Below are 27,235 nucleotides of genomic sequence, written 5' to 3' on the forward strand. Positions count from 1 at the left end.
AAGAATGGATAGATGAGTTTTTTATGGTACCTACTGGAATATGAACATGGGTCTCAAAAAGGTGCATACTACTGCACTCTGTTTGAGTGCACATTTCTAATCTTTTCACAAATAAGTAACCTGTTTGAAGAAGCATCTTTTGGATGGATGCCTTTTAACATCCAGTCATAGAGGTGGAGAGAAAACAGAGACGAATTTACGTGTAATAAAAGCTTAGAGGTCCAACCTAAATTATACAGACATATAGCAAGCAATTGTCTATAATGTCTTTTGAAACAGATCGTCTAAAGTCCAATGGATCGTGGGATCTAAGCACTCTGAAAGTTAAAGCTACATTTCGACCAGCTATCTGGTTCGAACAAACCTAATTTATCTGTCACCTCCAGACAATTGATGAAGCATCACCTGTGGTCAATCTTCAATCAATTATAGATACGCCAAACTCCAGAAACCGCATCAGAGAAATGTTTACAAACAGAGGATATAGCTGCATAAAAATGCATTCACAGGAGCAGCACCGCGTCATTAGTTCATCCATTAATACACCTAACACTTCCCTCTCTTTATGTGCTCTCATTCACCTGTGAGATTTAAATTTAGACTGGTAGTCCTTTGCCTGGGTATTCAGACCTGGATTTTGAGAAACAACACTACTGCAACCTGGTATGCTGTTATTGCCATTGGGCAAAAAGGTCAAACCTGGATTTTGAGAAACAACACTACTGTGGCCTGGTATGCTATTATGTCCAGTGGGCAAAAAGGTCTGATTTATTGGCGGTTGCTCTTTGACGACGTGCTCCACCGATGGAGCACAGTGGTTTGGAGCATCATTCAAGTAAAAACTGGAAGTGTTGAATAATGGCAGTTCAAAACATCCATCATCGGCCTGCGTGTAGGAAGTATTGTATTCTTGATGGGTAGATCCCTGAAAGGTCAGGGTATCTTCTACTGGTAGTGCACCTGTAAGGGTCTTGAATGCAAACTCCATGCATGGGTCTGACCAATAGTCCCCAAATGGATAAGAAGCTAGTTGCGCATGCAATCTTCTGTTCTGTTCATCTTGATTCTCAGTTACCAGCTCTCCTGTTTGCTTTTCTTTAACAGGCTGGCTATCCACATTAAGATCTAGATTTCTGTGTGATGGTTCAGCTAATTGTGAGGCTTGCCACTGCTGGTTTCCCACATTAAGATCCACACTTCTCTGTGATGGAGGTAGACGTAAATCTTGCCACTCTTGGTTTTCCATATTAAGATCCACGAATCTCTGTGATGGAGCTAGTTGTACATCTTGCCATTGCTGGTTTTCCACATTAAGATCCACACTTCTCCATGATGGTTCAGCTAGTTGTGGATATTGCCATTGCTTGTACTCACCATTTCGTTTTTCACTTACCTCTTCTACAGTAGACCTTTCTGAGACAGACCGGTCCTCTGCAGGGAATACCCTTCTTCCTGATGCTGATTCAGCTAGTTGAGAATTGTTCAATAATCTATTCTGACCGTCTTCTTCTTCTTTTGCCGGCTTGGCTGTAGGCCTTTCGTTAAGCGCATGCTGTTCCAAGTGAACCTTTCCTCTTTCATATGATATTCCAGCTGGCTGAGAATCTCGCCATATTCTCTCATCAATATTCTCTTTAAACGCTTGGCCCTCTGAAAGACACTTCACAACTTCTAAAGGATCATCTCGTGATGAAGCTTTTCTGCTTAGAGAGGGCTGATCAGAATCCCCAGTTGCTAGATCAGTTTGCTGGGCCGATTGCCCACCAGAGACATTCATGGGAAGGCCTGAAGAGGCTGAACTGTTAACCACAGAATGAAGAGCACGTTCACCTAGATTTAAATCAGTCACCATTTCTGGGTTGTGGCGTGAAAGTCTCTTTGAGACACGACGAACTGGAGTAGATGACTTGCTGTTTCTGATTTTTCTCAACCTTGCTGGCACTCCCTTATTACTATGCTTTTCCTTCTCATTTTCTCGTAATTGCTGCTCTGGGAGGAAGTCCAACTGGGGGGAAACAACTAATGACCTTCTAACATCAACAGTTTCAGCAGCTGCAGCTTTTGTGTTTCCAACTGAGTCTCTTATTTTTGGTTCCACATCTAGTCTTATTTCAGTATCTTCATTTAGATTTTCATATGAATGTTTTTCTGTTATATCGGCTACAATAGATGAAATACTGGTGTTGAGGTTGAACATACTGCTTTTAGGATGTTCACTGGAATTCTCAGCTTGCAGTGCCATTGAACAAGTAACAGAACACTTACTACCTGCATCAGCAACTCCCATTTCAGAATGAGAATAACAATCAACTTTTAGAGAATTCAGGAGGACGTATATCAATGACAAGACTAAATTGGAGGAATTGAAATGACTGTCGATACTGAATAATGTTGTATCTCCTACAGTATTGGAGTTTGAGCAAAATTCCCACTAAAATGCATCACCTTTTGATTCATCAGTGGCAGAAAGTTGTATTCCGGTCAAAGAGCACCTTAATTTCTTCGAACTGGTATCATGTGTTGAGGGCTGTCAAAAGAAAGAAGCTTTCAACCATCAGAACTTCCTCCCTTTCAAGATAAATCAATACACTTGTATCGAGAAATTAAAAATGACCTTGCCGAACTCAAATCTTGTCATGAACAGTGAAATGCATTAAGGATTTGTGACAACAGTCCTCTATTGAACCAAATAAGGGCCAATCAAGAATTAAGTGAAGGATTTCCAGATTATTTTGTCAGATAGGAACAGAAAGTAAAGACATGCAGCGAAATGTTAATTTAAAGCAAAACGCCACACATAAAAGATTTTCCTCCTTGTTTAAGAACTCGCAAGGAAAAAAGGGACTTGTAAAATGCTTAAATGGTGGTTGAAATCTCGAAATCATTAAGGTATTGAGTCATTCTTCTAACTTTCCAGCGCATCGTTTTGCAGCTATAGTTTATAAAGAAATTCCACATTTAATGAACTTATAGAAACAGGGATAAAGCTCAGAACTGTGGTCCAGATTTGGGAAGTATAAGGTAAGAGTCATTCCTCTTACCCTTCTATGGCATAGTCTTTACCTGTAGTTTCGTATAAGCTTTTCTTTTTACATATGTAATTAGAATAGAGTGATGTGGAATTATTCTATTTCAACTTGGAGTTATTGCTTTCCAATATATCTTCTCAACGAGTATTCTCTAAATCAGTTGCTCAGTCTCAGACCACTCAAACCCGTGTAAGAAGAGGTGCTTCAACACCTCCAATACGTAAAACAAAGTTTTACACAAGACACCAACTTTACCACTGGTCTTAAAGAAACAAATATATCTTCCTAGTAAAAGGCTCATACAAATACGACCAACAAGATTATTACGCAAGCTGAAAAGCAGTAACATGGATAACAGGAGTTATCGAACATATAGCACAAATAGATTTGATGGGGAACACGGGTGGGAGATCCAGAAGGTGCAGACTTACAGAATTATCCTTCATTGTCGAACCCGGATCCCTTTTGGTAGGCTTCACAGCACAACTTCTGATGTCTCCAGTTTGCAGATAGCGCATAACATCCTTTTTGGAACGAAATACATATCCATGCACTGGATCCGTGTAATACTGCAATGTCCAAGTAAACTTAAAATTCTCACTGCAAAATAAGAATGCAGCATTCCATGTCTGCCACATAAGCAGCTATATGACCCTTCTCCAGAAGCACCCTTTCTCATGCATATATCACATATCTGCATAAGATCGTCTCCAACCAAACACCAAATTTTACACCAAATCCTACTTTGATGTAAAATTTTGTGTTTTAGTGCTCCAACCCGACACCAATTCTTACACTATTTTAGTGTGATAATAGTGCTGCACAAAATTTGGTGCAACACTATTCATCAACACCAAATCTCTTTTTGATTATTTTATTATTATTTGTACTAAAAAAATTGAAAATATGAATTATAATAAAAAATTGAAGAGAGAGAAGATTATAAGGAGTATATTCTTTTTTAGTATAAAATTTAGTGTAGTGGGTTGGAGATGGTTTACACTAAAATAGTATCAACACTATTTGCTATGGGTAGGAGATGCCCTAATGGTGTAAACCAGACTCTTTTTTTTATGAATTAGTATGTGGTAAATAGACTCTACTAGAGTAGGATGATGTGCATGAGAAAAGAAGGGGGAGAGAAGTGCACCGGGAGGAAAGGGAAGACATAAATGCTGAGGAAGAAAGAGAATACCGGGTCCTTTTTTATCACACTAGCATTTTTTCTTATTCTGAATTCTGTTTTCCAGCCTGGTGGTAATCCATCCACTGAAGCTTCTTTGCTCAGAAAAGACTGATAAGAATTGCCAGTTCCTACTGTATGATCTTTTTGCTGGACAAGTAGTTCCTTTTCCCAGCCTGGAGGTATATCATCAAGTGAATTAGAATTGCCAGTTCCTACTGTGGGATGTTTGTTCCTGGTAAGCATTTCCTTTTCCCATCCGGGTGGGAATTCATCTGCTGAAGCTAATTCTCTGATGAGAGAAGCCTGATCAGAATTGCCAGTTCTTATTGCAGGATCTTTGTTGTAGGCAAGTATTTCCTTTTCCCAACCTGGGGGTATTTCATCCAGCGAGGCTTTTTCTCTGCTCAGAGAAGCTTGATCAGAATTGCTAGTCCCTATTATAGGATCTTTGTTCTGGGCAGGTATTTCATACTTCCAACCTGGGGGTATTTGATTCTCCCAACCTGGGGGTATTTCATCTGGTGAAAGTTTTCTGCTCAGAGAAGCCTGATCAGAATTGCCAGTTCCTACAGTAGAATATTTGTTCTGTCCAAGCATTTCCTTTTCCCAGCCTGGTGGTATTTCATCTAGTGAAGCTTTTCTGCTCAGATAAGCCTGATCAGAATTGCCAGATCCTACTGTCGGGTCTTTATAATGGGTAAGTATTTCCTTTTTCAAGCCTGGTGATAATTCATCCCCTGAAGCTCTCAAAGAAGCCTGATCAGAATTGCCAGATCCTACTGTCGGGTCTTTATAATGGGTAAGTATTTCCTTTTTCAAGCCTGGTGATAATTCATCCCCTGAAGCTTTTCTGCTCAGAGAAGCCTGATCAGCATTGCCAGTTCCTACTGTCGGGTCTTTGTTCTGGGAAAGTATTTCCTTTTCCAAGCCTGGTGATAATCCATCTCCTGAAGCTTCTTTGCTCAGAGAAGCCTCATCAGAATTGCCAGTTCCTACGGTCGGATCTTTGTTCTGGGAAATTATTTCCTTTTCCAAGCCTGGCGATAATCCATCCCCTGAAGCTTCTATCTTCAGAGAAGCCTGATCAGAATTGCCAGTTCCTTCTGTCAGATCTTCATTCTGGGTAAGCATTTCCTTTCCCAAGTCTGGTGGAAATTCAAGGCCTGAAGCTTCTCTGCTCAGAGGAGCCTGATCAGAATTGCCAGTTCCTACTGTAGGATCTTTGTTCTGGGAAAATTCCTGACCAGAGACATTCAGGGGGATGCCCAAAGAGGCAGATTTCTTAACAACAGCTCGAAAAGCACGTTCACCTAGATCCAAATCAGCCACCGGTTCTGGGCTGTGGCCCACAAGTCTTTTTGAGATCCGCCGACCAGGTGTGAGTGGTTTCTTAGCTCTGGATCTTCTTGACTGCTCCGGTTTTTCTTTACTAATATGCTTTTCGGGCTCATTTTCTGGTAATTGCTGCTCTGAGGGTAGATCTGACTGAGGGGTTGAGACAGCTGATAACCTTTTGATAGCGTTACTTTCAGCATCTATGACTTTTGTGTCTGCACTTGAGTCTCTTATTTCTGGCTCTGTGTCTAGACTTATTTCAGCATTTTGCTTCACAATAATATCAGCTTCAGATGATGTAATAATAGTGTTTGCATTGGATGCACTGCTTTCAGGCTGTTTCTTGGAACTCTCAGCTTGTACTTTTGGTGAACAAGTAACTGAACGTTTTCGACCTACATCAGCAATCCCAGTTTCAGAATTGAGAAAAAAATGTATATTTAAAAAGTCGATAAGACAAAATCAAGGAGAAGATTAGAATGAAAAATTGAAACGACTGCTGTTGATGGCCCCAACATTTAGTTAAGTATATATCACCTCTAATAGTTAGAATGTTAGGGAATATTAACTAAAGAAGTATCACCTCTGGATTCCTTGGCAGCAAAAGGTTGCCTTTCGGTTACAGAGCACACTAATTTCTTCGAATTGGTGTCAACTGTTGTGGGCTACCAAAAGAGAGAATTTTCAACCGTTAGAGAATTCTCTTGTTCAAAGTAAATCAACATACATTAGCCCTGAGTTCAAAGAATTAGCTTGTCAAAGTTTAAACTCATGACAAACGATGAAACACATAGTTTGTGATTACAGTCCCAATTAAAGGACTAGTCAAAACAATTGTGGAAATTTCAGGGCCATGCCGGAGAACATTAAGTATGCCTATGAATGATGGAGATCTCGGCTTTTTAAGTCCAACATCAAATCCCAGGGCTCAACCTTGGACAGGCAGTGGAAACTGCCAAGCTGGAGTACAGCAGGGGGGAAAGTTGGTAAATCAATCAGGAAAATCTGGAAAATGATCCATGCAAACATTTCTTGGTGTGTTTGTACAGAAAGGAGCCACAGATGTGTTGATGGAATAACAACTCCAAATCACTCCCTTATGGGTAGAAGTCTCATGTTTATTTAATTGGTGAATCTATCTCCTATAGATACCCCTATCTACACCTCTGACCATTTTTATGACTTAAGTTAGCTCCTTATCCTAAAATAGGACTACATGTAACTTATTCAACAAACTCTCTTTTGTAATCAATATATTTGTTGCATTTGCTTGATGCCATTAATGCAACTACTTCATAAAAAAAAAGATTATTCCATTATCATATAGTGTTTTTTTTTTTTTGCTTCAAACATCATTTGGTGTTAAGACATGTACTGAAATGTTAATACAATGAAAAGACATTCAACATAAATTCTTTTCTAATGACAACATCAACTTAAATTCTACACTTGGAATAGTTATATTTGATATGCAAAAGACTTGATATAAAGATTTCCCCATTAAAAAACTTACAAGAGAAATGACAATGTCAATTTCCATTGATGGTGGTTCAGAATTGGGAACCATGAGGTATCTAGCTGTTCCTTTTTAACCTTCTATATCATTATAACTAGAATTTGTAATGATTATATTTCTCATTTAAAAGAACTTACAAGAAAAGATCATTGATAACGTTAACTGATCAAACTGAAAACAGAAGGTGCAGTAACGTAGATAAAAGAACTTATCCAACAAAAAGAACTAACAGAGGGGTGTGTGTGTGTGTTTTGTGGTGGGTGGAACCAGGAATATGATGACTTACAGAACTATCCGTCATTGCAGCATCTAGATCCCTTTTGACAGGTCTTATAGCACAACTACTGATGTCTCCAGTTTGTAAATAGCGGAAAACATCCTTCTTGGAGCGAAATACATAGCCATCCACTGGATCAATGTATAACTGCAATAAAAGAATCAATTTAACATCCGCACTAAAATCTTTTGAATGTAAATCTACTTATGCAGCATTCTTCACATAAGCAGCTCCTACTCCTGCTAACATAACACAGCCTTTCTCAAGTATAACCTGCCACGGCATGATGATGCGAAATAGTCTGCTGGAATAGGATGATGTGCAAGCAAGAAGAGAGAGAGTGTACCGGGTCTTTTCTTATCCCATTAGCTTTTTTAGTAATTTTGATTTCTTTTTTCCAGCCTGGGGGTAAATCATCCAATGAAGGGTCTCCATTCAAAGAAGCCTGATCAGAGTTGCCAGTTTCTGGTGTAGGATCGGAGTCCTGGAGCAATTCCTGGCTGCAGGCATTCACGGAGAGGCTCGCAGATTTATCAGCTACAGCTGGAAGAGCACGTTCACCAAGATCCAAATCAGCCGCCGCTTCTGCATTTTGACCTGCAAGTCTTTTGGAGACCCGACGACCAAGGTTAAGTGACTCTGTTTTTCTGGATTTTTTTGACTGCTGTGTTGCTTTAGAACTATGTTTTTCCTGCTCATTTTCTAGTAGTTGCTTCTCCGAGAGGAGATCCGACTCAGTGGAAACAGCTGATGGCTGTTTAACACCAACACTTACAGTTTCGATTTCAGCATCTCCAACTACATTTTCAAAGGAATGATTCTCATTTATCTCAGCTAAAATGGATGTGATGATGGCATTAGGATCAGACACACTGCAGTCGGGCTGTTTCTTCGAACTCTCAACTTGCTGTGCAGGTGAGCAAGTACCAAAACTTTCCCCACCTACATCAGTAATCCCAGTTTCACAATTGAGAAACAATCACCAACATCTAGAGAGAGAGCAGGTGAACATATTGACAAAGAAAAATAAAATGAAGGGAACTGAAATGACAAGAACAAATGACCAGACGCTGAATAAACGATGCACATCCTCTCAGATAGGGACTACAGAGCAATATTTCCAACTACAGATTATCACCTTTCAATTCGTCAGTGGAAAAAAGCTGTCTTCCTGTCATAGAGCCTCCTACTCTCTTCAAGCTGGCATCATCTGTTGTGGGCTATCAAGAGAAATAAATTTATAAACATGAGAGATCCCTCCCATTAGGGTAAATCAACATCCACTAGTCTTGATAATAAGCAAACTAAGCTCATAAACAACAATTTTTTCAAAAACTATGTCTACTAAGGAACAAGACCAATTACAGTTTTTCATGAAACTAAAATAAGGCTAGTCAAGAACAAGGAGGAAGAATTTCAAGATCGACCAGTTAGACAGAAAGAATATACCCATATCTGCAAAATGTTAATACGGTGAAAAGTCTTTCAACTTTGATTATTTTATTTTTTTGACAATGGTAACAATTATGTAAATAAATCTTCAGCACTAAGGTTGGGTTCCCAAAAATTTACATCACAGAGCTACATACAACTGAATAGGCTCAGCAACTTAAAGAAAGCCCTATCCCAGGTCCTATTTCATCTTACAAGGATCATAGAATGTCTACAATTGCTAGAGGATCATCTATATACTCAGAAACACCAATAGCAAAAAGTGATATTGCAGTTCATTTTAATCTTAAGGACTACTGATACTTCCAAAACATCTTGAATTGCTCTCGTTCTAAATGGTCTACCATATCACTGCTGGGACAACTTTCCATATGTTTTTGTCTGTGCTACCACTCCCTTCATTGTTCTAGCTTACTAGAGCCTAACCTGCCCTTCCTGGTATAGTCCATCTTATGCCTCCGAAACTAATAAACAGGTTCCATAGCTGGCTAACCACTTTACAATGTAAAAAAAGATGGTTGATTATCTCTGCCTTTTGCTCACCAAAAACAAAAAAAAAAAACACCTTGGGCACATTTGGATGCCCTTCTTCCATTCGACTTCGATTTCACACTTGAATGATTAAATTTGATATGCAATACCAGACAGATTCCTCCTCATTCAATGGACTTACAAGGAAAAAGATAATAAATAGCATTTGGATGATGGTTCAGATCTAGAATCATAAGGTATTCTCCCATTCCTTTGCCATCCACCAAACAAGTCACTAGCTAAATTTCTTGCAAGTTATTGAGTTTGTTTGGATTAGCAGATTGTAGATAGTTGATAAGCTTCAAGTGCTGCAAAGTATTTTTAAGTGCTGAAGGAATTTTTTTTAAAACAAACGTATTTGGATAGAAGTGCTGAAAGATAATAAACAGCTAATGTGTTTGGTAAAAAAGTGTTGATAAGATGGTCTTTTTTTAAAATGACTAAAATATCCACAACCTTTTTACAAAAGATCAACAACAACAAACCCATTGTAGTCTCATAAGAAGGGTCTGGGGAGGGTAGAGTATAAGCAGACACTACCCCTACCTCGAGGAGGTAGAGAGGCTGTTTTCTGAAGACCCTCTACCTCAAATATATTTCATATATTAAAATATATATTTTGTAGGGGAAAGGACGAACAACAAAAGACCATCTTATCAAGGTACTTGGTGAATCAGAGAATATATCAAGGATAAAATCATAAAACTTTAGTCAAACCAAAAGTACTTACAAATTGAAAAGCCATAAGTTGGGAATGAGCAACTTACAGTTTTTGGCTAATTTTGGAAGGCTTATAAACACTTTGACTGCTATCTAATGCATAAATAAGCCAAAAGGTGCTTACAAGCCAGTTTAACTATTTTATAAGATTAGCCGAATGCCCTCGTTGTCTACACATCCTTCAATTTGCATAATAAGATGTGAAATTATTCTCTTCAAACTTGGATTTTTCAAGTGCGACTAAAATTTCACAACTTCAACGAGCCTGCCTGCTTTAGAAGGCACTAAATACACTACTCTTACAGGATGGAATGTGTTTTCCTACTAAAGGGTTGAGACTGGTGCATCTCACTGAAGGGCGAAGCAACATTACAAAGATGACCAACAAGGTTCTGTATGCAAGCTGAACACTTAAACGAAAAAGGGCTATAAAACAAGTACAAATAACAGCAGTGATGGGTATACAGGGAGGGGGGATCCAGAAAGATGTGACTTACAGAATCATCCTTTGTAGTTGAAGCTACATTCCTTTTCGTAGGTCTTCTAGCACAGCTAGTAGCATCTCCAGTTTGTAGATATCGGAGAACTTCCTTTTTGGAGTGAAATTTATATCCATGTACTGGATCTGTGTAGAGCTGCAATGACCAAGCCGACATAAAATTCTCAACTTTGAATATATATCTACTGTCACACCATTCCACATCAGTCCCACAAGGAGTCCCCTAACCCTGTTTCCACAGCACCCTTTCTCATGCATGCTAAAATACTGCATAAAGGTGCAAAACAGAACGTAATGTCCCCCTTAAACAGATTATACTTGTATGTACAATATGGGTTGTGCAAAGGTTTACAATCCACTTTAATTTACCCAAATTGTCTGTACTATCTCATTAAAAAAGGGACGTTTATTTTAACCAAAAAAGTTGAAGTCTCTTCTCCCCAACCCCACTCCCCACAATCTTTTCCCAGCTCCCTGCTACTTCAATGGAATTCCTGTTACGGCTTCGATTAGTTTCTAGCCTTTCAATTAGCACATCCAAGATTGACCATGGAAGGGATAACGAACCCATTTTAGCATGAGGTGGTCTTTGGGGAGACGAAATGAGTAAATGAGATGGGTTTCTTTCAATTGGGAAAAGTCTGTTGGAGTTGAAGATGAACAATAAAGACCTTGGTAGACAATATTTCCAAAAAGTTTATCTTTGTTATGAAAAGATGCACATATTCTAAATACGTATGGATTCAAAAAATCCTTTCTAACTTCCCCTTTTCTATTGATGAACGAAATTAAAATTACTCGAACCATAGATCAATTCCCTTTTCATATTGGGAAAATGAAAAATGGTTATGGTGCTAAGTACTACATTCAGGTAGTAGGTTCGCAAATTCCTGTATATACACACACATACATAGATGATAGATAGTAAGAGGGGTGGGGGAGGGGCTGAGGAAAAAAGAGAAATACCAGGTAATTCCTTGTTCCACGATCATTTTTCCTACTTTCTTTTTTCCAGCCAGGGGGTAATTCATCTGCTGAATCACAGTCAACTGCAACCTAAATATTACTACAAAAATTAGCAATCCGTAGTGAATAGAACAGCTATAGATCATATCTATCAGAAGCATCTGAGGTATTACAGAAGAAACACTCTTTGCAGACGGACAGCCACTGCCAGGTTTCTGTCTTTTGGATTGGGGACTTTGTGCCCCATTTTCTTTCGAACCCAGAGATGTTTTCTCATTTAAAATGAAGACCTCTCCAGCACCATGCTGAAACAAGAACATTATTACATGAGAATACTGGCAACATCTCAAGACTACACCAGTTGAATTGCTTTCAACAGCAACTTAGATATTACTAGTGAATTAAAGAATCAATTTTTTTCAGAAGTATCTTAAGTATATTACAGAAGGATAAGTCTTTGTAGTCCTGGTAATGCCAGACTTCTTCCTTTTGGTTGTGCAACTCTGTTCCCCAACTTCTTCAAAATCCTGAGATGCTTTCAGCTTGGAAAATGACCCCTCCTCAATGCCAGGCTGAGAAAAAACATAATAAGACGGGAATAAGTTGCAGTTCTTAAATGCAACACCCAGTGAAATGCTTTCAACTGCCACCTATTTGTTACTAGAGAAATCGGTAACCCATGGTGAACTACATAGCTAACAATCAAATCAGTGAGCAGTGTCTTTTTTTGAGAAGGAAATCTGTAAGCAGTATCATAAGTACATTACAGAAAAAAATAGTCTTTACCGAGGCCTGGTCGGTGTCAGATTTCAGCCTTTTGGATTTGCGAGTCTGACCCCCACCCCTGATAATTTTGGGATCCTCTGATTTTTTCTGATTTGTAGTAGATATTTCACCATCTCCATGCTGACACAAAAACATAATTACACATGAAGATGCTGTAGTAACCCAACAACAACAAAAATACCCAGGGTAGGTAAGAGGTCTGGGCTCAAAAGTCGGATCTGGTGAGGGTGGTGTGTACGCAGACTTCACCCCTACCTTGTGCGGGTAAAGAGATTTTTTCTGATCGACCCTCGGCTTAAGTAAGGCATTTTAAATTCTCTTCTACATGAAATGTGGAAAATATGTAATAACCTAAGGCTACAAAAGCTACCATCAAGTTCTTTTCTGGAACTTGCCTCCTCCATCAAACTTTTACCTACTCAAGTACTCTTTCCTATTAGGAATGTCCAAAAAATGAGTCAGTCTGCCCAAAGCTAGATTTTTATTTCAAACTAGTTACAAATGCATGGTGCAACTCTTTTTAGTACTTTTGTCATTTCCAACAGGCCACTGCCAAAATAAATACAAGCAACTTCCCTTTTCTCTTAAATATATCCTTAGAAACAGATTATTAGAATTACGCAGATCAAGATAACAATAAAGAGATCAAATCTCATCCAAAGTACTTCCGTTTCTTTATTTTGGTTTTGACTGCACCACCTTTAATATGTGGCTCCATATGATCCAAAAAATTAAGGAAAATAATAAACTGATTTTATCATGGTGAGAAAGTTAAAAGGGAGAGACCCTACTGTTTGTCCTTCCCCCGCGATGTTGTTCTGCTTCATAGTTTTGAGATATTTAGATACTTCAGGCTTTGAATAAAATTTGCTTCCAGTTGATGGATCAATGTAAACCTGAAAGAACAACAAAAGAAACAAGGATGTAAACTAGTAAACTAAAGATGAGGTATGATTGGATCATTTTATCAGCAAAGTAGCATCACTCCTGCTCTAAAGCTATGCTTCTTCCAGAGAAGTCGAGAACTAGAACAACTGCTGCTTAGGTGTTGCAGCAAAAAAACTGTTGCACAGAAAAGGGGGACTACAGCCAAGGTACCAGAAGCCCCTAAAGAAGTTTTTTAGGAATACTTGGTTGAAGTTCCTATGACAAAAGAAGTCAAAATTTGTATAATTGAAGTTAAGTCATGAAGCTTCTTCAATTTGAGTTTTCTCTATAGTATTTCCTTATTATCAAACCCTGTAAAAATGCAGCAGATTACTGAATCAGGAGTTGGCTGGATGACTAAACTGGTCTGAGGTTTTGATGCACATACAGGACCAAATTTGATTAAGCTAAAAGACATTATACAGCTATTAACAAAGTTCTAAAATACTACTCCCTTTGTTCCAATTTATGTGACACATCTTTGACTTGGCACAAAGTTAAAGAAAGATATGTAGACTTTTGAAATTTGTGGTACAAAACAAACCTTAGACACTTTTTTCGTGAAAAAAGAATCATTTGTATGTCTATAAATTATCGCATTAAGGGTAAATGGAAAAATTTAAAGTTAAGTTACAAATCATTTCATTAAGGTTAAGAAGAAAATTTTTGAAGTTAAGTGATTTCTAATTATAGAAACATGGGACTGACTTTTATGAAGCTGACAGTGTAGCTTACCCTTCTTTATGTGTGAGGGCTAATGACCATTCACCCCGTTGTTAGCAAATCCTCATGTGTGTTTTTTTAGGATGAAAATCTCGTTTCTTTTTTTTTCCCCTTGACCCTAACAGAGGAACTCCAGTCTGATGTATAAGGAAGGGTAATTTTAACCCTAGTCAAAAGTAGAGAGTGAATTTGAACATTTTCCAAAAGTATATTGGCATGTGGAGTCCACCCAGCCCATGCTGGAGTGTCCTTAAAATCAAGGGCAAAAACAAGACATGTTATTAGTGGTAAAGGTATCAGGTATGAATTGCCCCAAAGTATAACCGAGAGTACAATTAAGATATTTTTTTATGGTAGAGGGGTAAATTTGGACTTCTTCTCTTCTTTTTTTTATAAAAGGAAAATATTTGTAAAAAAAATGAGTAAATGCCAAATTTACCCCTCTATTTGTATGTAAAGGGGTAAATTTGGACCTTTTCTCTATATTATGCACCACTCAACCCCTAGAATCTGCATGCTCATCATTACCTCAACTAACAAATACTATTGGAATTTTGTGTTTGAGACAAACTAACAGAAGGACCAAAACCAGCATATGATCATTTGTATGCAACAGTCTTTGTCATCTACATGGAATTTGAGTGAGCACGGTTATCAGTTTACTTTAAGCATGGAATCATGGAAAAAGACGTGCTGATACAACACCAAAATTGACACAATGCTGATCTTACCAAAGGTCACACTAATGTCAAAATAGAGACGCATATTATAACAAATCATCACCACAAGCATTTCTGAGGTCGGTATATTTCCATTTTCATACCTTGTAAGATAAACCAGCATGTGAACCAGACTTACGAGTCTTCAATTCAACTATCCACCCTGGAGGTAACCATTCATGAGAATTATTTGGTTTCCCAACAGTCTGACAATAACACGAGACAGACCTTAGAAGATAGAATCACATAGCAAAACAGTAGAACGTAAGAGTTGCTTTAGTCACCTTCAATACTCACCTGACTAACATTGTTCTCAGAGCAACAATTATCTTGATTATCCATTTGACTACCATTGTCCTTGGCAAAGCTCCCATCTTGATTATCCATATCACTAACATTGTTCTCAGAGAAGCTCTTACCTTGAATATTCATTGCTTGAGTTACATCATCGCAAGTATCTTTCGTCTTCAAGTACCGAGCTACTTCCTTCTTGGAATAAAACTTTTTCCCAGTCTCCCCATTTGTATAGTACTGAAAAGATAAATGAAAACAATATGTGATACAACCTTTTATAGTGCAGATTCTAATGTTACGGCTCCCCACAAGTGAGATTTCACTGGGAATATTATTGTATTCTAATGTTACACATCACTGCATACATCAACATTAGCCAAGACAAGACGGGAACACAATTACATGAAGTATTCCAAAGAGAAGTTCTTTATGAAACTCATCGAGAAAGAATTCAGGGACTGAGGAAACTTTTAAAGGCAAAGTAGGGGTTTTGTACAACTGCAGGTTCTCTAACCCTTGCGCTTACTGCTACCGTGCTACACCTCTACTCTGACATATAACTTCCTAACCAAACTAAAATGATTCTGGCCTTATAATGACTAGTTGATATGCATATATGAATCCTTTTCTACCATGTTTAAGCTATGTCCACACAGGTCCTGAGACACCATTGCTGTACTCACCTCATAAACTTAGTTTTACGAAAGAACAAAAGAAGTTGAATCCCACTTCGCCCACCTAAAGCTTCAACACTAAAAGCTAGAAAGCGGAAAATTGAATTAAAACTCTGAATTTGCAATACAGAGCAGAACAATACTCAAGTTACACAACATATAAACCATTCAATATCAAGACTCTACATGCAAGTAGTTTGTCAAAGTGATCCCGCACTAAAAAATATTACGAAGCTGATATCCCAAATTTGAACAACCCCATCAAAAAGCACCATAAATCCATCTGGATTTAACTACAGAATCGTCTTATTATCAACTTCAAATCGAAATTCCTTTAACTTACCTCCAAAAATGACTAAACTTTATATCGAATTCAAAGAAATGACAACGAAATTGAGCTGCAGAGCTGTCCCATCATATCAGCCGTTGCTCAAAAACGAATAGTAAAAAACAATAACAACAATATCCGAATTTCCGATGACCCCGTGAAAAATTACCGCAAACACATCTGGATTTATACACAATATCCCCAAAAAAAAACAATAACAGCAACAATATCCTAATTTTTACATATATCTGTTCGTATTTGACCATACAATCGACTAATTACGTACTATAAAGATTCATCAATGTAGAAGAAATGATGAGTAAAATTTAGCTCAATACGTCCAATTTCTACCTTGATTTTTCTTCCTTTTGATACTTTGACATCCTCTGTCCATCCTGGAGGAGGCCAATCCGGCGAATCTTCGACGGCCATCTCGCCGGAATCTGACGATTTCAGGTGAAACGGCACACTTGAACTGACGGATTTTGTCTAGTGTGAGGGTCAATAAGCTCCCGTGATAAGACTATAATATGGAAAGGTTATGTTAGGCAATTACCAGTGGAAAAACACGTGGCAAAAATATATTCTTTAAATTACTTTTAAAAAATTATTTTTATATAAAATCAAAAAAAAAAATCTTCAATACAAATTTTAATTTTTATTTTCATGCTTAATCAAATATTGATATTAATGGAAATTTAAAATTATTTTTGGTATAGGAAAACTTCCATTTCATTTCATTTCATCGACAACAAATATATGAAATTGAAAAAGTAATCATTTATTTATCCCGAATTATTCTTTTTAATTTTTTTGTTTCTTATAATTTTAAGTTTGAGATTTTTTGAAGAAAAAAAATGATTAGATAATTTTATTTCCAAAAATCACTAGCAACCTTTAAATTATGATTTTTCATAAATAGTTTTGTTTAATTTTGTTGGACGTGTTTGTTAAATAAGAAAAGAAAGATGAAAAAAATTATGTTTAGATAATATAAATGAGAAATGTCTTTACTCCTATTTGAAAAATAGTGTTATTATTCACATGATTAAGCTTATTTCCTTCTTAGTTTATAGTAGCTTGTAAAAAAAATAAAATTAATTTACTTTTTTATTATTTTCAAAATACATGTTGGTTTTCGAAAAATTCGAAAACGCAATTTTATGAACTATATAAGACTCACAATTCCAATCACTATAGTTAATGAAATATATATTTTATACATGCTATTTTTTAATAGTCTATTGAATTATGCGTCAATTTATATATTATTGAATGTACAATGAATATTATATAATATTAATAATGTGAAAATCAAGCTAATTAAATGTGAAATTCACGTTTAAAGTATCATCCACCAACTTTGTTAACTAAAACAAAAAAAATCACCAACTTTCTATAAATACGATGATCCCAAAATTAAAACATTAAAGATTCACATTAATCAATTTCCCTATTTAAAATTAAACCATATCAAGAATAACCATTGCTTCTTGCCAAAAAAATTATTAAGTGCACAAATTAATCAGAGAGAAAAGCACCATTAATATCGACTACGGAGGGGAAGAATCGTTATTTAAATTGCATAAGTGTGAGAATCGTAAATTATAAAGATGATAAAAAAAATCTTAATAGATATTCAATTATCTCAATGAAGATTGAATTATTCACGCAAAATTCTTCCTACAATGAAGTTTAACAGCTCACAAAGACGTCTCTCGTCACCAAAATTCAATTTGAAACTTCTTTAAGTACTATTGTATATATACTCTGATGTTGCATTTCTCCTTTTTACTCATCTTTGAGAAGACATGTATGGGCTATAGTTGATAATCTTCGCTCTCATGTGCATCTTAATAAGTTATTTTATGCATAAAGATTATTATGATGTACTTGAAAGTTTAATTGGTTGAATAGTTAAATTTAACAACAAAAACTATTTCGGTATTCATGTTTATTCTTTAAAAATATATTATTTTTAGAGGATTCAACATATACTTGTCTAACATTTTTTAAAAAATTAAAACAACATAAACTAAAAGGTTGTGACAAAAACTAAAAAATGGACAATCAAATAACTCAAATATACATTACTATTTTCAAATTTGTACAATATAATTTTTTTTTTGATCCTTAGTTTTGTGATAAGACAATCTCACCTCACTATCCTTTTGGGTGTAATTGTTATTATTATTGTCGTGAAAAAAAAGAGTAAAAGTTACAGAGCTCAGATACACATTATATCATATTATAAATCAGATGTACCATGACGACCCAATCGTTCACAATTTGTGCAAGTAAATGCCATTGCTCTGAAATGCACCAGTCGGGAATCAAACCCAGGTCTGTACCATGGCAGGGTACTATTCTAGTACTAGACCACTAGTGCTACTTGTTTGAACTTTCTCGTATAATTATATTTTATGTATTTATCATTTTTCAACAATCAATTTCCTAACAACACTATATTGAATGAAATCTCACAAAATGAAACCTATACTATTCGTACTAATTAAACTAGTTTGCATATTTCAATTGTGTAATATTCAATATTTATATTAAAACGAATGCAAGATATATCTTTCATACATATGTTTATCACGACTTACTAAAGTTATTACACAAATATATTCTTTAAATTTACTAAAACAAATAAATTATTTTATGTATAAACCTAAAAAAAATCAACACAAATTTTATTATAATTTTTCTGTCAAATATTGATATTAATGGAAATTTAAAATTATCTAGATATACATTTGCACATAGTTTAAATAGGAAAATATTCATTTCATATCAATAACAAAAGTTGTTGCAAATTAAATTTTGTTGACGGAATCTTCTTACCAATCTTCAAATTATAATTTTTTGTAAATAATTGTTTGTTAAATGGGAAAAGAAAAACGAAATAATGTATGTTTAGATAATACTTCAAATAAGAAAAGTCTTTACTCTCATTTGAAAAAATTGTTATTATTTTGAAGAATTAAATTTTATTTCCCTGTTACATAGTTTGTAAATAATTAAATTAATAAAAAAAATTATGATTTTCAAATACTTGGTTCTCAAAAAATTTAAAAACAATGCTCAAAGTCATAATTTCATGAATTAAGAATCAAATTCCAATAATTATAGTCGTGCATAATATAATGTCATCATTTAATGGCCATAGAAGGAAATAAATAAATATAGTATTAGGTGCGCGATATTTTAAAAATATTTATATTAAGGTATATATGAATTCATATATTATTGTATGTATAATAGACGGTACAATAAATACTATATCGTATTAACTATATAAAAATCAAGTTATTTAAATATAATTTTTCTATTTAAAATATTATCCATCAACTTTGTTATTTAAAATTGAAAAAATCCACTAACATTCAATAAATAAGATGATCCTAAAGTTAAACATAGAAGATTCACATTCAATTTATCAATTTTCCTCTTTGAAATTAAACCATATCAAGAATAATTATTGCTTCTTGCCAAATAAATAAAATAGAATTGATAAAAATTTTAAAAAGTTTATAGACTGTTACATCTATAACAAAAGCAAAATTAATATCGATCACGGAGGGAAAGAATCATTTCTCAAATAATTGTATAAGGAATAAGTATCGTAAATCATAAAGACGATTAAAAATCTTCTTAGTGATAAAATTATTTCAGTAAAAAATGAATTATTCGCGCAAAATTTTTCTTACAATGAGGATGCTAACACCTTATAAAAGTGTCTTTAATCACAAATATTCAATTTAAAACTTATTATATACTCTTTTTTTGCTGATCTTTGAGTGGACATATTTAGCTAGCGTTTGGTCATAGATTTCCAAATATTTTTGGCAAATATTATTTGAGTGAAAATTTGGGTGAAATTTCACCATGTGTTTGGCCATAAAATTTGGGAAATATATTTCACCTTTTTAGAAAAATATGATTTATACACACAAGTTTTAAAAACTATCAAAACTAACTAAAAGTTTGTATTACAAGTCAATTGAATGTTAGTTACAACAATAACAAATAATGTCCATGACACTGAAGCAATGTAATAATTTGGAGTGAGTATAACAAGAATTATTCCATACATCGTGAAGTAGATAAAGTACATGATTTTGTTACTTAAAGCCAATTTTTAATAATTTTCATCAACAATCATATCATTATTTAATATTCACTAAATATTTCATCACTATTTTGGTGTTCACGTAAAAAATGATGTAATACAACGCAAACAAATACTAGAGAGGGTGTTTTTGTAAAAGATAAAAGATTGGGGTAAAATTTTAATTTTTAAAATATCCCAAATAATAATATTTGGCCCAAATACTAAAAAAAACTAGTATTTGAAAATTTGGAATATTTACCAAAAATATTTGCCAAATAATGACAAATTGTATGGACAAACATTATTTGCCAAATTTTTCCCAAATATTATTTGGAAAATTTATGGCCAAACGGGCCCTTAGTTTATAGTTGATAATCTACCAAGCCTTCACTCTCATGTTGATTTTGAGTAAGTTATTTTATACGTAATGATTATTATGATGTACTTAAAAATTATATTGTTTAAATAGTCAAATTTAACAATGAAAGCTATTGTTGTATTCGTGTTAATTCTTTAAAAATATGATATTTTTGAAGAATTCAATATGTACTTGTCTGACATATTTTGAAAAGTTTGAACAACATAATTTGAAAGGTTGTGATAAAAACTGAAAAATGGATAATAACGTACATTGTTATTTTCAAATTTGAGAATAACACAATATACTCTTTTATCGATTCTTAATTTTATGATAGAACAACTTCACTTCACTATCGTTTTAGTACTGAGATGGTTATTATTGTTAGGTAAAAGAAAACACGTGAAAGTTACAGATTTACGGAAATTCAATACTTTTATCCAAAAATTATATATATATTAAAATAAATTTTCACCAAGATAAAAAGGAGCAAAAAAGTAAAGCTCAGATACACATTATCTCATCTTATAAATCAAATGTAAGTGACGACCCAATCGTTCACAATTTGTAAACATCACTGCTCTTGTGCATCAGTGGGGTATCGTAACACTAGTTGTCTTATAGGGACCAGTAAAGGACATCAATTAGCAAAAAACAAAATATTTACATGCATATATAGTCGAAGTGTGTATAATGTATAATCGAAGTGCATATAAACTGTCGAATGACACTGTTAGAAGAAGAAATTCTTTTTGTAGAATCTGATTTTTCATATTACTATAATGTATATATATATATTATAGTTGTAGGTTTATTGTGCCATAAAATTCTAAATTCATTTATATTTTTGCCTCATTTTATCATAACAACAACAAAAAAAGTTGACTTTTTAAAGAAGATTTCAGTATACATTAACTTTGGAGTTGTGGTTGAATTAAATAAATTGGAGTTCAAAACATTATTCACTTTTCTTATTAGTTTTTTTAAAACACATAAAATTTAAACTCTTTTTTTTTTCTACAAACAATCAAATATAATATATGACCACAGATGAGGAAGCAACTCAGTGGGGTGGAAATAAAAACGAAGCAACTCAGGCTGGGATGGAAAAGAAAAACGGAGCGCTTCTAAATATAATCAATCTCCAATATATATTAAATTCAGGTGAAAAACGAAAACGAATAAAAAAAATAGAGCTCAGATGCACATTATCTGCCTTATAAATCAGATGTAGGTGACGACCCAATCGTTCGCAATTTGTGCAAGTAAACATCATTGCTCTGAAATGCACCAGCCGGGAATCGAACCCGGGTCTGTGCCGTGGCAGGTACTATTCTACCACTAGACCACTGGTGCTACTTGTTAATACTTTCTCTATATATTTTTATTTCTTATTGTCTTTATCTTTTTTCAACAATCAGTTTGTCTATTACAACAACATATAAATGAAATTCACGAAGTGAGATTTAGATTACTGTACCAATTAAACTTGTTTACATATATCATATGAATGCAAAATACGTCTTTCATACATATGTTTATCATGACTTAGCTTACGAAAGTTATATTATACCTGATATATATTCTCAATTCAATTTTTGATTATTAAAATAAAATATTGATTTGATATAAGAAAAATCAAATCTAATCTTCAATTTCATTTTTTTCAGCAACTTGAACTCTTTTAGTTTGATTTTTTATTAATATTTAGTACGTAGTACCTACATTAGAGTTTGATTAAACTTAAATTTGCATAAAAAAATTTAATATTTAAGGATAAAATGATGTCTAGATAACTGCTCGAAGGCTCGAACAAAAAATCTCTCAAACCTTAACTTCTATTTTATCTAGTCAGCAAACATGACTTGACTTTTAGTAGCTTACGTGTTAGGTCTATCTTTGAAGAAATATGTATTGTGAATAAAGTCAATAATAATATTGGAACTTTAATTAATTATATAATATACTTTAAACTTCAGTTTCTTGCTTAGCTTGAACATTTTGTGGGAAAGCAAATTGAGATACATTAGTCTCATATTCTATAATTCTTCCATGCCAAATTATATTATGACTAAAGGTGGTAGAAAATGCTTTTCCACATTTTCTTAAAAAACATAAATGAGTTTTTTATAATTATTTATTTGCTAGTATTTGATAAGTGAGTGACTTTTTATATTATTTTATAAAAGCATTTATAACTTAGAATAACGAAATTCGAGAGGTGGAATGGTCGTCAAGGGTTGAGGGGTTGGAAGCATCGGATGGATGAAAATGAGACAATGAATTTGAAATGCCACCGATGAAATTTGGTTAGTTAATTTATTTAATTACTTCTTATATGTTTTCTAGCTTTCAAGAAATTTGTGTTATATATATATATATATATATATATATATATATATATATTGACCAACAGGATATATGAAAAGATTAGAAAACGTTTTTTGAAAAAAAATATTTTTCAGAACACACCCTAAGGCTCGATAAAAATAATAACTTGTTATAATGAATTAGTTTAATTTGATAGGGTCGAAGAAGTCCATTTTGTAGACGCTTGCATGATAATGATATTGTATTATTTAATTTGTGTGTTTCTCATGGAAGACTAAGTACTCTTTGAAGTTACTTATCAAAATACATATTAAACTACTAATCACTTCACATCACAATTAATTAATTGTCCATATTATTGAAGTCGACACCAAATACTTCCAAAAAAAAAGTTGTTTTTTTCTATGCCAAAATAATAAATTATATATATATAGCCTATAGGGAGGGGGATTAACAACTCATCAAGTAACCATGCACTAATACTGTTCTTTTTTTCTTTAATAATAATAATAATATCCTAATTAATTTGTGTACAACTCAACTATTATATTTAATATCTATATAATCTTTTTAATATTTTATAATCATCGCATTCAGTCAATTTATATGTCCTCAGCAATTTCGTACATACATTTTTTTTACAATTCAAATTTAAACTTTAATTTTCATGATTTTACTTATTTTATTGATTCTTAAAATATGGATCGATATCGTTTTCTTATGTCTAGGACACCAAAATATTAAATTACGCAATATTTGTTTACGATCTTTAACTCTTAACGTTTTTTTTTCCTTCTCTTCTTTATAAAAATTAAATATCTATAATTTAATATAATGTGGATTATATTATTTTATAAGTACTCTTTAGTCTTTATATCCATGAGAAAACTAGCTGGTTTTGCCCACCAATATAAAATTGCTTGTACTACTTAAACATTATTAAATTAAGCACTATGCTTTGAATAGAGACTAATAAACAATAATTTGCTACTTAATTTGTCCACGGCCTACCTACTTAATTGTCTATGAGTTGACTTTTTCTTACATCACTTGCAATTTTTTGTTCTAAAAAAATATATTTCACATTTTAAAAAAAAATATTTTTTTAATAAACACTTGGTAATAAGTCGGTGGCTGATCTAAGTATTGATTGGTTAGTAGTTCTATTCAACAACTGGTTTAATTTTTGGTATGTTTTCACACTTTTATCTCACTATACTTTTGTTTGCATAATTTAAATATTTGAAATTTAATGAGCAATGATGTAGCTCTTCAACTACTACTATTCGTAAATCGGTCAATATGTTAAGTTCTCGCTATTTGTGAAGTCAAATTATAAGAATCATTTACAATTTATAAGAATTGTTTAGTTCTCGCTATTTGTGAAGTCAAATTATAAGAATCATTTACAATTTATAAGAAATTGTTTTCAACGCTCAAACGTGAAACCTTCTGATCACATGACAATAACTTTATAAGTTATGTTGATTTTGACGTTTTGTATGCAATTAAAAAACTTAAAAAACAAGAGAAAGAAAGTGGAGAAGATAAAATGTAATTGAATCAATTTAAAGTAATATATCATGATTTTCCTAGTATACGTCTTTGATTTCCATGTACAATACAAAGATTATGGAAAAAAATTGTATAATATCAAACTTAGCTACAAAAAGAACTTGGGAATTTGGTGAAATGTGAAGAAGTCAACATCAATTGATCACAAAAGGGCACCTAAGATTGTGACCTAACAATCAACAAAGTCGATAAACACCTTAAAAGGCTAGCACTCAAATCCCAATAAAGATGAAAAAAAGTTTAATAATTTTCTTTCTTACATGCTAAGTCTCGATGAACAGAGCTATCAATGTTGGAGATGAACGTAAGTTGATCAATTGTGAAGAGGATTTGGTCCTCCGGGAACGATTCGATGAGATACTCTATAACTCTTGTCTATATCTTCATTTCTTGATTTTTTTGGAGATGGTGCTAGGTTATGCCATGAAATTCTTGAATTCAATCTTTGTTCTATGCTTGTTGGAGTGATTTCTTGAATTTTTCTACAATTTGATAATTGACTAACAAAGAGTATAATTACTAATATTAGCAGAAATTTAAAAGAAGGATATTGAATTTTCATGATGATTATATGAAGAAGAAATATTAGGAAAATATGGACAGAGAGGGAAATAATTAGGTTGGTCTAATTTTGAGTTTTTTTTTAGAACTTTTGTTGAATGGTGATAAGTCTTTATATTAATATGTGTCTTAATTTAAAGAACTTGTGGTGCAGATAAGAACCAGAAAAAACTAATATTGTCTAGTTTAAAATGACATATATACCCTCATAATATTTCCTTTTTTTTTATGATTCTCAAGTAGTTTATGGGAAGTTTCTTTTTGTTTTACCATATGATATTCGAAGTCAACTTACTCGACTAATTAGATTTCACGTTGTACAGATCAACTAAAAGGTACATCTCACATATTTAGAACATATGAGAAAAATTGAAACTTTAAACAAGATATAGTTGATTTTTAGAATAATAATGAAATAAAATTTTTTAATACTTATCAAAAACGTTTTTGACAATTATTTTCATTGAAAATTTCATATTTCTAATAGAAACGTCCATAAAAAATTTATATATTAATTTTAGTATTGGTAGAAAAGATTAAAAAGGGTAAAATAGTCATTTATGAAAGATGGGAATAGCAGTGTGAATAAAAAAGATGTTGCTTGGAGGTTATGAAGAGCTGACAAGAATTTGGTGGGTTTGTGTAGACATTTATTTGGTAAAAACAAACTCTTTCGGTTCCATATTCGTATTAGAGTTTGATTATTTTAAATTTTAAGTTATATATAGTTTTATTAAAAAAAAATTAAAATTTTTTCATGCAAAGCTGAAATCTTAAACCTCTAACTAAAAGAGGAGCAACCCAATATCTTTTTTAACATTTATATTTATATTTATATAAATAATTAAACACCTGATACGAATAAATTTTATCGTCGTGTTAATATTAATTGTTTGGTTGGACTTTAACGAGAGTTTTTTCAGGAGCCCATCCTTATAGGCACGTGGTGCAAGTGCAAACCCAGCAACTGTCTCATGTTCTTGCCGTTCTTTTGTTTGTTTATTTTTAATTGTCTATTTTATACGTTTTTTAAAAGTAATTTGATGTTAAATTTAAATATGAAAAAAAAAATTAAAACAAGTAAATGAAGAAATAAAATAATATTATGAACAATCAAACATTTTTTTTCTTTTTATCTCTATTATCTTTTAGTGTTTCACGTTCCACGTTAAAAAAGTATAAAAGTTTCATAAATTTAAATAGTTATCAAATAATTAAAAAGAATACAATATGCATTATAAAGTTGTGGTTAATTATGATTAAGAATCAAAACAGTGTAGCTTATAGTAATTAACTATGCAAATTAAAAATTATGAGATCTTAAATATAAATGTTTAGGGAAATAAAGAATATGAAATGCGGTAACATATACCAATTAAATTCTTTATTTGAAATTATGAACTTTTTTTTTTTGAATTTAAAGAATAAAATTATATTGGATTTATGAATGTCTTATCATGATATTTTGCGTATTTAAGAAAATAAGAAATCTTCATGATAAGATCGATCATAGTGTCGTTTTCTTTTGGGTCAATTTTCTAAGTATTATCAATAGTATAATTGAATAGATAAGATTTTTTAATTTTTATTTTATATACAATTGAAAAATAAATAAAATTACTAATAGATGATGTTCTAATAAATTTAAATTCAAATTAATCATATTATACGTTTTCTATTTCAAAATGATTAGACTAAATATTTTTTCTCATAATTTTCAAAACATTTAATTATTAAATAATTAATTCAAGAGGACTTTTGTTTCTAACATGACGTAGGCCTCTTTGGACCTAGTCGATAATCAACTTATTAAATGATATGGTTTCTAGAGGGCACATAAATTCATTGAAAATATAATAATAAACTTTTAATTATTCCACAAAATTAAGGTCAAGAAAATCTCCTCCAAAGTTCCCATGAAACTTATATTCATTGAAATAATAAACTTCTAATAATTCAAAAAGTCTTGATGGCACTAATTGTTTTGATTTTTTTACGGTGCAATTTTAAAAATTATTTATTTTCTATTTATTTATCGAATTCTGACATGTTCATACATATCAATAACAAGACGACTACTCCCTACACTTCACTGAGCAACAACATTTAACACTTAAAATTCACACAAGAACTATTACCCAATTAATATCAAGAAAATATCCTATAATGTTCCCTTAAAACTTCAATGTGTGGAGATTTTTTTAATTTTTTTTTAAAAGTATGGAAAGTAATACAAAAAACTTCAATATATTCGATCCTTTCATTCATTTTTACTTATTCACTATTCAATTTTTTTTCTTTCAATTTTAGTTATTGTGATTTTTAACATAT

At 33.0% G+C, this 27,235-nt stretch overlaps 1 protein-coding gene and 2 non-coding genes across 7 annotated transcripts; all 3 read right to left on the reverse strand.

Annotated features, from left to right (window-relative positions):
* Positions 1 to 174: 174 nt before the first annotated feature.
* LOC101264354 (uncharacterized) lies at positions 175 to 16,512 on the reverse strand. 5 transcript variants are annotated; one of them, XM_004245578.5, is made up of 17 exons: positions 16,314 to 16,512; positions 14,964 to 15,197; positions 14,771 to 14,872; positions 13,089 to 13,193; positions 12,298 to 12,417; positions 11,955 to 12,083; positions 11,685 to 11,816; positions 11,512 to 11,601; positions 10,544 to 10,681; positions 8,482 to 8,563; positions 7,690 to 8,285; positions 7,353 to 7,490; positions 6,134 to 6,215; positions 4,225 to 5,945; positions 3,461 to 3,598; positions 2,446 to 2,527; positions 175 to 2,268 (listed from the first exon to the last, which is right to left on the reverse strand). In XM_004245578.5, exons 1-17 carry the CDS (start codon positions 16,392 to 16,394, stop codon positions 578 to 580), a joined length of 5,661 nt encoding a protein of 1,886 aa, XP_004245626.1. In that variant the 5' UTR covers positions 16,395 to 16,512; the 3' UTR covers positions 175 to 577. The 5 variants fall into 5 exon arrangements, with proteins under 5 accessions (XP_004245626.1, XP_069143923.1, XP_010325421.1 ...); XM_069287822.1 differs by having other exon boundaries at positions 10,544 to 10,812; positions 16,314 to 16,478; XM_010327119.4 differs by lacking the exon at positions 12,298 to 12,417 and having other exon boundaries at positions 16,314 to 16,481.
* A 4,425-nt stretch (positions 16,513 to 20,937) lies between these two features.
* LOC112942105 (small nucleolar RNA snoR114) lies at positions 20,938 to 21,020 on the reverse strand. The gene has a single exon (XR_003247984.1). It is a non-coding gene; the product is annotated as a small nucleolar RNA snoR114 (small nucleolar RNA).
* Positions 21,021 to 21,630: 610 nt separating this feature from the next.
* Positions 21,631 to 21,718, reverse strand: LOC112942104 (small nucleolar RNA snoR114). Its single transcript, XR_003247983.1, has one exon. It is a non-coding gene; the product is annotated as a small nucleolar RNA snoR114 (small nucleolar RNA).
* Positions 21,719 to 27,235: the final 5,517 nt, after the last annotated feature.

Source organism: Solanum lycopersicum, chromosome 8 (genome assembly GCF_036512215.1).
Source record: "Solanum lycopersicum chromosome 8, SLM_r2.1".
Classification (NCBI taxonomy): domain Eukaryota; kingdom Viridiplantae; phylum Streptophyta; class Magnoliopsida; order Solanales; family Solanaceae; genus Solanum; species Solanum lycopersicum.